Source organism: Aspergillus sydowii (assembly GCF_001890705.1).
Source record: "Aspergillus sydowii CBS 593.65 unplaced genomic scaffold ASPSYscaffold_15, whole genome shotgun sequence".
Classification (NCBI taxonomy): Eukaryota; Fungi; Ascomycota; class Eurotiomycetes; order Eurotiales; family Aspergillaceae; genus Aspergillus; species Aspergillus sydowii.
The window spans coordinates 760086-771259 of record NW_024467873.1 but is presented as its reverse complement, the minus strand read 5'-3'; the positions used below and the strand labels follow the sequence as shown (position 1 = coordinate 771259).

The following is an 11174-nucleotide window of genomic DNA, read 5'->3' as shown; positions in this document are numbered from 1 at the left end:
ATGACGCTACTCCGCTCGTTTGAGGTACTGATCACCTTTCTGCCAGAGAACAAAATATGCTGGCTATATGGTAGCTCTGTTGAAGACGTTTTACACCTGCAAATTCGCGGAGCAGTGGGTAATCGAGAGAGTGCAAGGCTGCCAGCATTTTCACTTTTCCCTTGCGGCTGTTGACATGAGGTGTACCCTCATCAATAGCATCCAGCATCTGGTTCGACTTGGACCTCCGGGCCCTCTCATTCGAGTCATGAAAATTTTCCACTCTGTACAGCGCGGTCTTCCATATTTCCTTTCTGACGCTGTCGAACCATTTAGTTCTCACGTCTATCCAATAATCTCGCGCCTCATCTTCTCTTTTTTGCCGCCATCCAAGTATATCTTGCTTTGATCCACTTACCTCGTAAACTGCCGGTATAGCAAAAACTCAACAGTGCGTGTTTAATTTTATCACTTTATTACTAACCGAAACTAGACATAAACGTGAGTGGTGACTGGATTTATCATGGGCCGATGGTGGGCTACGGGAACCCCGAGACGCTGCCATTTTAAGAGGACCTTTGCTGTTCAATTCATCACTAATTATCAGCAACGATCAACCTATATATCCTCTCCCACTTTTCCATCGCCGCTTCAAGCCGGTGTCAAATCCGTCAGAACTGAAGGATACGAGGGGAACGGACGTCATGCAGCTCGGAGAATTCCCAGTAGTCGATAATCGATCGCATGAAACTATGATATCAATAACTGGTCGGATGTCATCTGAACTTTGCAGGATCTCAGGAGCTACAGCAAGAAACTGGCTTCGTTCTGAAAAACAGCCCTTCAATATGATACATCTACTATCTATCGCCGTTAATGGTTCATGGTAACCGTTCGGCAATTATTGCAGAAATAGTTCTCTCGAACCGAGAACCCGGAATAGAAACATGATCCACCAGCTCCATAATTGGTAACTGTGTGCCCGCTTGCCCGTTGTCTATTCTGTCTCGACTTTTCAAGGACTGTGCTTGCCAGTTTGGTAAAGTTGAACGGATCCTGGGGCAGGAGGAAATGTGATCTGTCCGATTGTTTAACAACCTCTCAGACCCTAAACTTTCTCCTTCGCCCGTGAAGCTGAAAGTAAAGAAAAGAGGAAGGACAAGAAGCAGAAAGTCGTGCCCCAGTTGCGTCCCTTGCTCATAACTTGTTTATGAGTATCCCTCGGCGACCATGTGCGGCATCGTGGGCTTTGAAGGGATTGTACTGGGCTGCTCAAAAGTCTACTGCAAACCCAATCCCACACGTCAGCACACCAAGGACCGAGAACACGCAAGAGCCATGGCATCTCTAAAAAAATTAGTTCTTCAAGGCATACATCCGAGCAGAAGAGGGGCTCATACTGGATCCATGCACCGTGCATGGAACCTTCAACCACGCGAGGATGCACATCTCGATCCCCGTCCGTGCATAAGAAACTTTAAGAAACTTTCGATACGTCGCTGATCCTGATCCCAATGTCCACATCACCCATCCCTCACTGGCCGGAATGACCATTTGAAAGTGAAACATATCGCTAGCGTCATGCTGAAGTCTTGTCTTGATTTGATACAAGAGCCCTGCATCTCTGACATTGGCAGAATTTCGCATAGTTCAGCCCCATCAAACCTCAATTTGGGCTGGGCTGTCATGGACTCTCCACGCTTCAGCCAGTGGCTCCCGTGCTCACTGTGGCCCTTTCTCTATCATATGCTTATTACGCATCCCTTGCGTACAACGCCTGTTCAGATCTCCTCATCGATCCGGGCATCATCCGGTCAAAACGCGGAAGCATGGGATATGAGTCGCACAGTCAAGCCCCATACTGACCGGATTGCGGGATGGGGTACTCCTAGCTATCTATAACAACTCTAAATTACACTTATAATACGTCTGTTCCTGGCAATCTTTAGGCGACGTTAACCTTTAAGTCAAGGATCAACCTGGACAGCGTGATGTCCATTCGTTGCATCCCTTTCATTTTTCTGACGACTCAAAAGCCCATTGCAACGTCAATTCTGTCTCGAACACCTGTTCATTTAATTTGAAACCAAAGCTGCTCGTCAACTAGGCTTTAGGTATAGCGATGATGGGAACCAATTTCCACTGGCTTTATCCTCGTGGAGAGCAAAAAGATGTCTACCTCTCTGCTCGTGGAACTCAGGGCTTGGTGATTAGCATCATCTTCACCAGCCTCGCAGTCTTCTTTGTTCTTGCGCGGGTATATACTCGGGCCAAACTAATTAAACGGATGGAAGCTAATGACTGGATGATTGTTATTGCTTTGGTATACAACAGTCAAGATATCATGTATAGCATGCTAATAAATGAATATAGGTGTTTTCCTTCGTTTTTATGTCATTCTTCATAGTTGAGGCGCTCAGTGGAATGGGTATGCACCGAGTCGACATTCCCGAGTCAATTCTGTTGAAGCAAATGAAGGTAGTCTACTCATTTTTGCTTCTATCACACTGCGGTCTAATTCAAGGCGTAGGCGTTCTGGATTACAATCCCCTTCTACAACGCCGCGCTACTTTGTGCAAAAGCATCCATCCTGATGCAGTACTTCCGCGTCTTCCCGTCCAAACGCATGCGTCATACCTGCTGGATCATGATCGCTTTGCTTGCTACGTATGGCACATGGGCTGTCCTGAGTGCGTTCCTGAACTGCGTGCCCGTGGCACGGTTCTGGGACCCTACAGTTCCAGGAACCTGTCTCAGTTCGAAGGGACTGTGGTTCTCCAACGCATCTATGCACATTGCCACTGATCTCGCTATCCTGATTATCCCAATCCCAGCATTGGCTGCGCTTGAACTGCCGAAGAAGCAAAGAGTAGCCCTCATCTCGATCTTTGCGCTAGGTGGATTGTATGCCCCCCCCCTAACCCTACCATATATTAAATAACAGCAGAAGAAACAACAAAGCTAATTATGCCAAAATCCAGCGTTTGCGTAACCAGCGTCTGCCGCCTAGTCGCCTTAAAGAAGATTTCGGATTCATCTGACCCAACCTGTACGTTCCCAAATCCCATCATCACTCTAAACCCCATTTCCAGGCTAACATTATAAATAAACAGATGACAACGTCGGCGCCGCCTCTTGGTCCGCAATAGAATGCAACGTCGGCATAATCTGCGCCTGCCTGCCAACCCTACGCCCGCTCGTCTCCCGAATAATCCCACAGCTCCTCTCTTCCCTAACAGCGAGCCGCCATCCCAGAGCCAAGAGCTGCTCCCGCGGCCACATCCACGAGATCCACCCGCAGGCCTTCTGGGGCGTTGCAGGGATGGGTGGCATGGGTGTGTCCACGACTATCACGACGCATGTCGACGATTTGGAGTATGGATCTTGTGAGGGTGATGCGGATAGGTTCTTTGCTATGAAGTACGGGGTTGGGTATGGGAGGACGCAGGCGCGTGTTTATGTGGGGAGTGATCATGATGGGGATGGGATTGTGAATACGGGTATCGTCAAGGATACTAAGGCTGGGAATGTTTCACGGGCCGCTGCTCAGGAGGTAAGAGGTTCGGAGGAGGAAGGAAAGGATGGGTGCGAGGGTGTTATTGTTAGGTCTCATGTGAAGGTTGGCTCGTCGTCGTCTTCGTCTGTTCCTTTGGCAGGCAGGAAGAGTGAGAGTGATGGGAGGTAGACAGACAAAAGTGTCTGTCTTTCCAGTGGTGTGCGGTTTACTCTCCAATACTTGATTATTGGGGTGCGCTTCAGTTGTCCAGATGGGATGATGTCGCTGCGCAAACCACTGGTTGGTTGTTAAATATCCCTGGTGATGTGGATGGTGAAGAGGGAGGGGAACTCGGTGCCATATTCTTCTTTCCACTATTGTTTCTTTCATGTTTATAGTTTTACAGATCGACAGAATGATATAATATTTTGGCGTTTCTTCACACACGGATTTCTATTAGCTACCAGCTGTCTAGAATCTAATGCAACTACGCAAAACTCCTAGTCAATATACTCATAAACATCATCTAGCACCAACCAGCGAGATCTCAATACTAACAGACTATGCCTGTCAATTCACATGAACCAACCACGGCAGGGTGGAGAGGCAGACGTTTAAAAGTCAGCAAACTCCTTATCCACCTCCTCAAAGTGATCGAAGAACCCCTTGAACAACTTAACGCCTAGCCCAGGGTCGAGGCTGCCTGTCGTTGCACGAATACTATGCATACTTAATTGCGGTATCCCGACATCAATAGCCCGCATACCGATCCGTGCACTGGTCATCGGACCAATCGTTCCACCGCTCCGCGAGTCGTTCCGGATCTGGAAGACCTGTAATTCGGATCCGGTTCGTTCAGCGACACGCTTGATGAATCCGTAGCTAACGCTGTCGGTAGCCATGTGGCCGTTCGAATCAGCAGACACAGAGACACCAACGTTGAGGCGCGGTGAGTGGTTCTCGAGATAAACGTTCAAGAAGTTGGGATTAACGGCGTGGGTGACATCTGAGGAGATAAGAAAACTGTTTGCAATAGTTTGGGCAAGCAGGTCGGGGCCATATGAGGCTGCAAAAGATTGGGTGATGCGTTCGATGACGCTTGACATGAGGTTGGAGCGGGCTCCTTGGCGGAGTAAACTGCCAATTTCTTCATTATCAAAAAATCCGACCATCTTAATTGCCGCGGGGGAGGTGTCATCCGAAGACGCAATGAGGGCTTCCTGTGCGGCATAGCAGCAGAGTTTGTCGTCGATACGACCGGCAAAGATGAGATCTTTTTCGAGACCGCCGAGACGTGCAGGCTGGCTGTCGTACAGCTCGAGCTCCCAGCTGAGAATGCTGCTGTAATTTGTGATGCCGAGCTCTTTAGAGATCACCTTGACGAGTTTGGGGGGTTGCGAGGCGGCGAAAGTGCCTGGCTCAATTCCCTCGAAGGCCACAGCGGTGGCGGGCTTCTCAGCGGATTCGTAGAGATCGGAATTGTCAACTCCGATGATAGGCACCATCTGTGTCTCCTTGTTGAAAGGTCCCTGCGAGGGAGCACCAAAGTGTTCCGCGAGCGATGGAATGCGCGCAATCGGCCAGTCAAGCTTAACAAGCTTGGATTCGATCTTGCCAGTGCTGGAGTTGCGGACGAGAACCTTTCCGCCAATGGACAAATCACGGTCCCACCATGTTTTGCCTAAGCCGCCGGCATAAGGAGCAACGCCCAGTTGGGTGTAGCCAGCCTTGGTGGGAAGCCTGGAGACGGGCTTCAGCTTGGCTGTGAGGGCATCGATATGACCGGCGACTATAGCAAGGCCGTTACCACTCTTGTACTGAGACCCAACAGAGAATGCGATGAGCGAGCTCCCGTTCCGTGTGGTATAGTATTTTCCTCCACGTTCGAGCTTCGGCGTCCATAATTCCCGCTCGGAAAGGAACCTGTATCCCTTGCCCTCGAGTTGCTTTGCGAATCTGTCGACGGCGTGGAAGACGGTGGGGTTCTCGGTCATAAAGTCGCAGTACGACTGTGAGTAGTCCTCGGGGTTGATTGTCGCCGAGTTTACGTCGGGGTGTGCAGCGGGGGCAGCAGTCGGAGGCCGGTAGTCAAAGTGAAGGGTTTCGGGCAGCTGCCCATACTGGCGATAAGCCAAGCTGGGCTGATGGTTAAATACACTCTTCTTGGTCATTGTGTGATAGTAAGAAAAGATGGGTTACGGAGATGACAAAATATTCTTAAAGAACGTAAAGCTAGAGAGAAACAAGAAAGCAGGACGAAGTGAGGGAGAGAGTTGGAGATGAGACGAAGGGAGAGCGGCGGTCATGCGGAGAACTTATCACTACGTAAGAAGTCGATAGGCAAACACTAAACAGAGTGGCTGCTGCTGGCGACAACCACCCACCAAATTGCGAACACAACACGAACTCCTGCGTAATTTCACATTTTAAAAAGCTAACTTGATCCAACAAACGCATTCCAGTTCACCATGCCATCCGCACAATTTTCCGTTATAGCAGGGCCCCTGGTCGACTCGATTTCCCTGCCATTGCGCACAATTGCAAAATGCACTGGCCCTGACTGCCCGTTGAAAGGCACAGACACGTGGTTTACTCCGCATTCTTCTGCAGATAAAATTGTCGGTGCTGCATCACCAATGCGAATGTGCACATCGCTTGGTTCAGTCACCAGCACACTGACAAATACTTTATCCTGCGACACCTCACCTGGTTTCAATTCCGGCTGGCCCATGTTCGGGTTGTTCCCGGTTGTTCCGTTGGCATTCCCAGAGGTGCTCGGATTGAGTCGATACCAATACACAATCTTGTCCTTATACGGAAGGGGTTGTTTAGGGTTATACGAGGTCACCGCGCCTGGGTTTGACACTCCCTCTCGAATCATCGCGTTCTGCCGACGATAGGCATCGATATAGTGTGGTAGGAGTTCACGCCACGCATCGTGGGGACAGCCTTTCACGAAGCGCATAGCTCCATCCGGGACCCCCGGCTCATAAATTGGCCCGATGTAATGCGTTTCTCCGTAGTCGTTCCAACTGAGGATCTGCGCGGACAGTTCAGTCAGAACTTACCCCCTTCCATAGGAATCGCCAAACATACCTGAACCAATGCTGGCTGCAGATCCATAACATGACGCCAGCGATAATGCCATAGGCTATCGCCACGCCAAAGCCAGTTCTTATTCCATTGTGGAAGGTTCGTGTAGAACCATGGAGAAACAGCCATCATGTACGGTTTCCCGGCGAGTGCATCGATCCACGCCTTGTCGCTAGACGAGTCCTTGTCTTCCGCCCCAACCGGCCAGGCATCCCAGCTGAACGCGCCGTCTATCACATTGTGGACAGTGTGCAAGCCCGATGGCGCCAGACTGGTCCAGGAAGGAATAAACATGCATCCAGTCGCGCTCTTTATATTTGGCCAGTCACCCGAATTCCCCACACCTTCAAATGTGGACACCAGTGGCTTCCCTTTGTAGAGATATTGGGCTCGTCTGCTCTTATACTTATTGATTATGGTGATGACTTGGTCTTGCGGCCATGGACCTCCAGACAGATAGTCGAACGAAACGAAAAGCGAGAAGTTGCCAATTCTCTCGGCAGCATCATAAGCTGCCTGTAGGACTCTATCGGTGTAGTCATCTTGGGGAGCAACGTTAAGGGCGAATCCGTCAATATGAGCTTTCTGCGCCTCAATGATATCGCGTTCCCACTCGGCAGGTGACATAGCTCCGGCAACCCCGACCTAAAACGTTATCAGTGATTGGGCTTCGAATTCTTGCGTTTAAGTTGCCTTACCAGGAAATGAGCGAAAACGCTCAGTGGCTCCGACGGGGCAATTGGAGCTAGTGGTGCATTTTGAGCAAAAGTATTGGGCGGCGGTTGGGAATATACCCCAGGTCCAGCTAGAAATATTAGTAAAAAGATCAGAATAATGAGCATTCTCCAGGACATTGTTTATATGCGGTGAAGGAAATGTGGACACCGGAGCGAGCCCAAAGCCGCATCCCAATGCGAGGGCTCTACACCGGAGTGACAACTCGAAAATGACATTGATAGATTAACGGCGCCATTTTGGAAATCCAGATGGTCGAGAAAATCCAAAAGGAAGGTCAGTCTTTGCATTGTCTCGGACACCATGAACCATTCCAGCCCACACGGAATGGGCGGAGGTGAGATTGAGTCGACAAAAGTGGAACATCACATAACTCAGTGGGAACTCGGCTTGATGGAATGTCCAGGGCAGAAATTATCAAAGAAATGAACCAACTCACCCTGGTGATGGTTATCATACGGACTCGGCTCACTCGGGGGCGGCCGGTCTGGTTTATCTTTGCCCTGGACATGACGTAGAAAACGGTCCAGGTGTTTCATTTTGGCCACACGACGGAAGTACGTATATGGACTTTAGATCTGTCCGAAGAATGAAGAAGATAGCAACAACCAGGCACTTGCAATTGGGACACTCGTAGACTATAAATTATCGTTATTCCAGTCATTGGGGTGACGGTGAAGGGAGCGCAAGGAGAGAAAACCCATGAGACACGTCAAAATCTTTTGCACTGTTTCGTATTGAAACTCGTATCCTCTATTTTGCATATTACACATATAATGCATATAAAGCCAATAAATGTATGTGCTGCGTCAATAATTTATTCATAAATGCAAGCAGCTTGTCAAAATACAGCCTTTGCTGCGCATCCGGTCACCGCTGCCCATGACTCTATAAAATAATCGCCAAGCCTGCGTTCACGTAACGTATCCCGAGCTCGGAATCTAGCCAGCACCATTTACCCCAAAGGGACGTAGCCAGCTGAGCCCAGCCAGGCTCAACTTTAGTAGGGCTAGAATAAGACGTATGAGTTCAGTCCATCAGCCCCTCCAGATGGCGGAAGAAGACTAGTTGGGTCCTGGAGCTGTGGCCGATAGTGCCGTTTATCGGTGGTCAAAGCTGGCGCACGAAGCGCAGCTTTTTAAGCTCAAGCCGTGCCAGCCGCGACACAGGAACCCAATTACCGAGCTCTTACTAAAGAAAAAAAGAAATTTCAACCCTCCACTTCAGAGAGTATCCAGTCAGCTCGGTATTATTGATCAGAGAGTTGGGGGTGTGGAGGACAGCAGCAGGCCGGGATTCCGGAAGGGGAAAGGCGGGATCAGATAAGATCAGACAACGGGGGAAGTTCGGTTCCGGCCAGCAGCCTTCGAGGCTTCAAGATACAGACAGCTACTCGTGCATTTCATGCATGTGATAATGGCTGGCTCTAATTTTCCGTATTGCCATAACTAAAATATCCGATTACAAAAGGATAAATGCCTTGACGCTGTGTTCATCATGATGGCACGTTCAACCCTAAAATATGGAGTTCAGGTCGCTCGAGCAAAACGGCTGGGAAAAGAGGATGCGCGTTCACATTGGATGCACCTCGGTGACTGAACCCTATGGTGGCCAATCAGTTGCCCGTAGAAAGCCCTCATGGTCCCACCGGGCGAGTCAACTTCTCGCTCCGAGGTCGGATGGAGCGCACGATAATCTAATCTGATCCGATGGGCTTTTCTCCCCTCCCGAACCCAGGAAACTTCGCCTATAATAAAACCATCTTCCCTCTCATCCCGAGCTCCCTCAACCCTGCTACCTCTGTCGCCCCCTCCCCCTTCCTTACCCCCCAATTCTGCATCTCCCTTTCCGATGCTGGAGGAGTTTTGTGCTAGAGCAAATTCTGCTTTCAACACCCCTCCCGTCGCCCCCGACCGCTCGCTTCTGCTGGAAGGACGCACATCCGCTCCTCCGGCCGAAGCGGTAATACCAGCGTCACTGCCGCCAGCCGTTCGTTCTCCCCCACCATGCACCAATTATTTACAAGCAGTTAACCGCGCCGCAGGATTATCCAAACTAAATAGAGGTTGTATCCTCACCATGGCTGCTCAGCCAGCGCTTTCCATCGCTCCAGCTTCGGCTGCCCCTTTGGCCCCCGCGTTGGTTGCCAAGCCCACTGTTTCGCCGTCACCCGGACCCGGCACGCCCGGATCCGTCACCTCCAAGGAATGGGTAATTCCACCCCGTCCTAAACCAGGTCGCAAGCCGGCCACAGACACCCCGCCGACGAAGCGAAAGGCACAAAATCGTGCTGCTCAAAGAGCTTTTCGAGAACGCCGAGCTGCCCGTGTGAACGAACTCGAAGACCAAATCAAGCTCATCGAGGATGACCATGAAATTCACGTCAACACGTTCAAGGAACAAATCTCGAACCTCTCGCGAGAGGTCGAACAATGTCGAACCGAGATGTCATGGTGGCGCGACCGGTGTCATGCCCTGGAGAAAGAGGTCTCTGTCGAGAGAGCTGCAAGGGAAACTCTCGTGAAGGAATTCCGTGAGTCTTTGCCCGATAAGAACATATCGAGTACCGATGCAGTGCCTTTGCCGCCTCGGCCATCAAAGAGAGCCCGCGTTGAAAGTGCAAAGAATTCGTCGACCCACGACCACGCCGAAACGGATGAAGAAGTTCCATTGGGCTGTAACCGATGCTCTACCACACATTGTCAGTGTATTGAGGAGGCATTTTCTATGCCCGGCGTCGAGACGAACAGTGCGCCGCGCGAGCCTGAGCCGAAGATCAAGCCTGAGCCAGAGGAAATGGAGATTGACTTCACAACTCGCTTTGCTGCTCCTCACCATGAAAACACTGCTAGCCCTGTGTCTTCGCCCCCGGTCGACCCCTGTGGATTCTGTCAGGATGGAACGCCTTGCATTTGTGCAGAGATGGCCGCGCAGGAGGACCAACGCCGACGTGGCAGCACATTTGAGAACAATCGCCTAGCACCCATTCAAAATTTCTCCCAATTCACCCCACCCCCTTCCGAAAGTGATGTGCGCTCGGAGGTCACCCTGCCTCCTATCAGCCAGGCAACTGCTGCAAACCCTTGCGCCAACGGTCCGGGAACATGTGCTCAGTGCGTGTCAGACCCCCGAAGGACCCTCTTTTGCAAGACTCTAGCGGCCTCTCGCTCCGCCAGCGGTACCCCGACTGGATGCTGCGGCGGTAAGGGTGCCGATGGTGGATGTTGCCAAACCGGTGCACCACCACCGCCACCCACTCGCAACACAGCAAACACCGGCCGAGCATCAACGCCCCTCACACTCTCCTGTGCCGACGCATTCACAACCCTTTCTCGTCACCCTAACTTTTCCCGTGCCAGCGATGAACTCACCTCCTGGCTACCAAAGCTTCATACCCTTCCCAATCCTCGAGATGTCAGTCAGACCACAGCCGCTTCTCGGGCCGCGATGGAAGTCGAGGCCGCGAGCGTCATGGGCGTGCTGCGTTACTTTGATCGACGGTTTGCCGAAAAATAGAGACCCAACCAGTCGTATCTTTTCTTCCTATATTTTGATTTCGTTTTTTCTTTTTTTTTCCTTTCTTTCTTTTTCTATTTATGATACCCAAACCTGACTCATTTATGTCTGAGTTTGTATTATACGAATTTTTATCATGGGCGAACCCGAGCTGCCGTGAACTTCTACTGGAGCCAAGGGTTCTCTACAAAACAATCAGCCCGAATACACGGGACTAGGAACGAAGCTAAAAGCCAAAACCGGGAATGGATTGGGAAAATTTGGGCTGGGATGAATTGGAATGGATATGTCGTTACGCTACACTTACATATCGGCATGTTTTCCTGGGATGTTATAATTGCTATGATTAGACGGG

General features: G+C 50.6%; 3 protein-coding genes across 3 annotated transcripts; 2 read left to right on the top strand and 1 right to left on the bottom strand.

Annotated features, from left to right (window-relative positions):
* The first annotated feature begins 1991 nt into the window (after positions 1 to 1991).
* On the top strand, positions 1992 to 4156 carry ASPSYDRAFT_513522 (uncharacterized protein). The gene is made up of 5 exons (XM_040848278.1): positions 1992 to 2302; positions 2353 to 2457; positions 2510 to 2883; positions 2961 to 3028; positions 3093 to 4156. Exons 1-5 carry the CDS (start codon positions 2102 to 2104, stop codon positions 3662 to 3664), a joined length of 1320 nt encoding a protein of 439 aa, XP_040697764.1. The 5' UTR covers positions 1992 to 2101; the 3' UTR covers positions 3665 to 4156.
* On the bottom strand, positions 4090 to 7842 carry ASPSYDRAFT_161536 (uncharacterized protein; the record flags this gene model as incomplete). Its single annotated transcript, XM_040842999.1, has 5 exons — positions 4090 to 5632; positions 5929 to 6515; positions 6572 to 7213; positions 7267 to 7373; positions 7767 to 7842. 5 exons carry the CDS (start codon positions 7840 to 7842, stop codon positions 4090 to 4092), a joined length of 2955 nt encoding a protein of 984 aa, XP_040697763.1.
* Positions 7843 to 9382: 1540 nt separating this feature from the next.
* hapX (bZIP transcription factor HapX) lies at positions 9383 to 10819 on the top strand (the record flags this gene model as incomplete). Its single annotated transcript, XM_040843010.1, has 1 exon — positions 9383 to 10819. One exon carries the CDS (start codon positions 9383 to 9385, stop codon positions 10817 to 10819), a length of 1437 nt encoding a protein of 478 aa, XP_040697762.1.
* Positions 10820 to 11174: the final 355 nt, after the last annotated feature.

Bases quoted from the DNA above. Each gene is read 5' to 3' on its own strand.
- ASPSYDRAFT_513522 (XM_040848278.1), top strand. From the start codon at position 2,102: ATGATGGGAACCAATTTCCACTGGCTTTATCCTCGTGGAGAGCAAAAA. The intron at 2,458-2,509 runs GTAGTCTACTCA...TTCAAGGCGTAG, and splicing joins TTCTGTTGAAGCAAATGAAG to GCGTTCTGGATTACAATCCC. The intron at 2,884-2,960 runs GTATGCCCCCCC...GCCAAAATCCAG, and splicing joins ATCTTTGCGCTAGGTGGATT to CGTTTGCGTAACCAGCGTCT.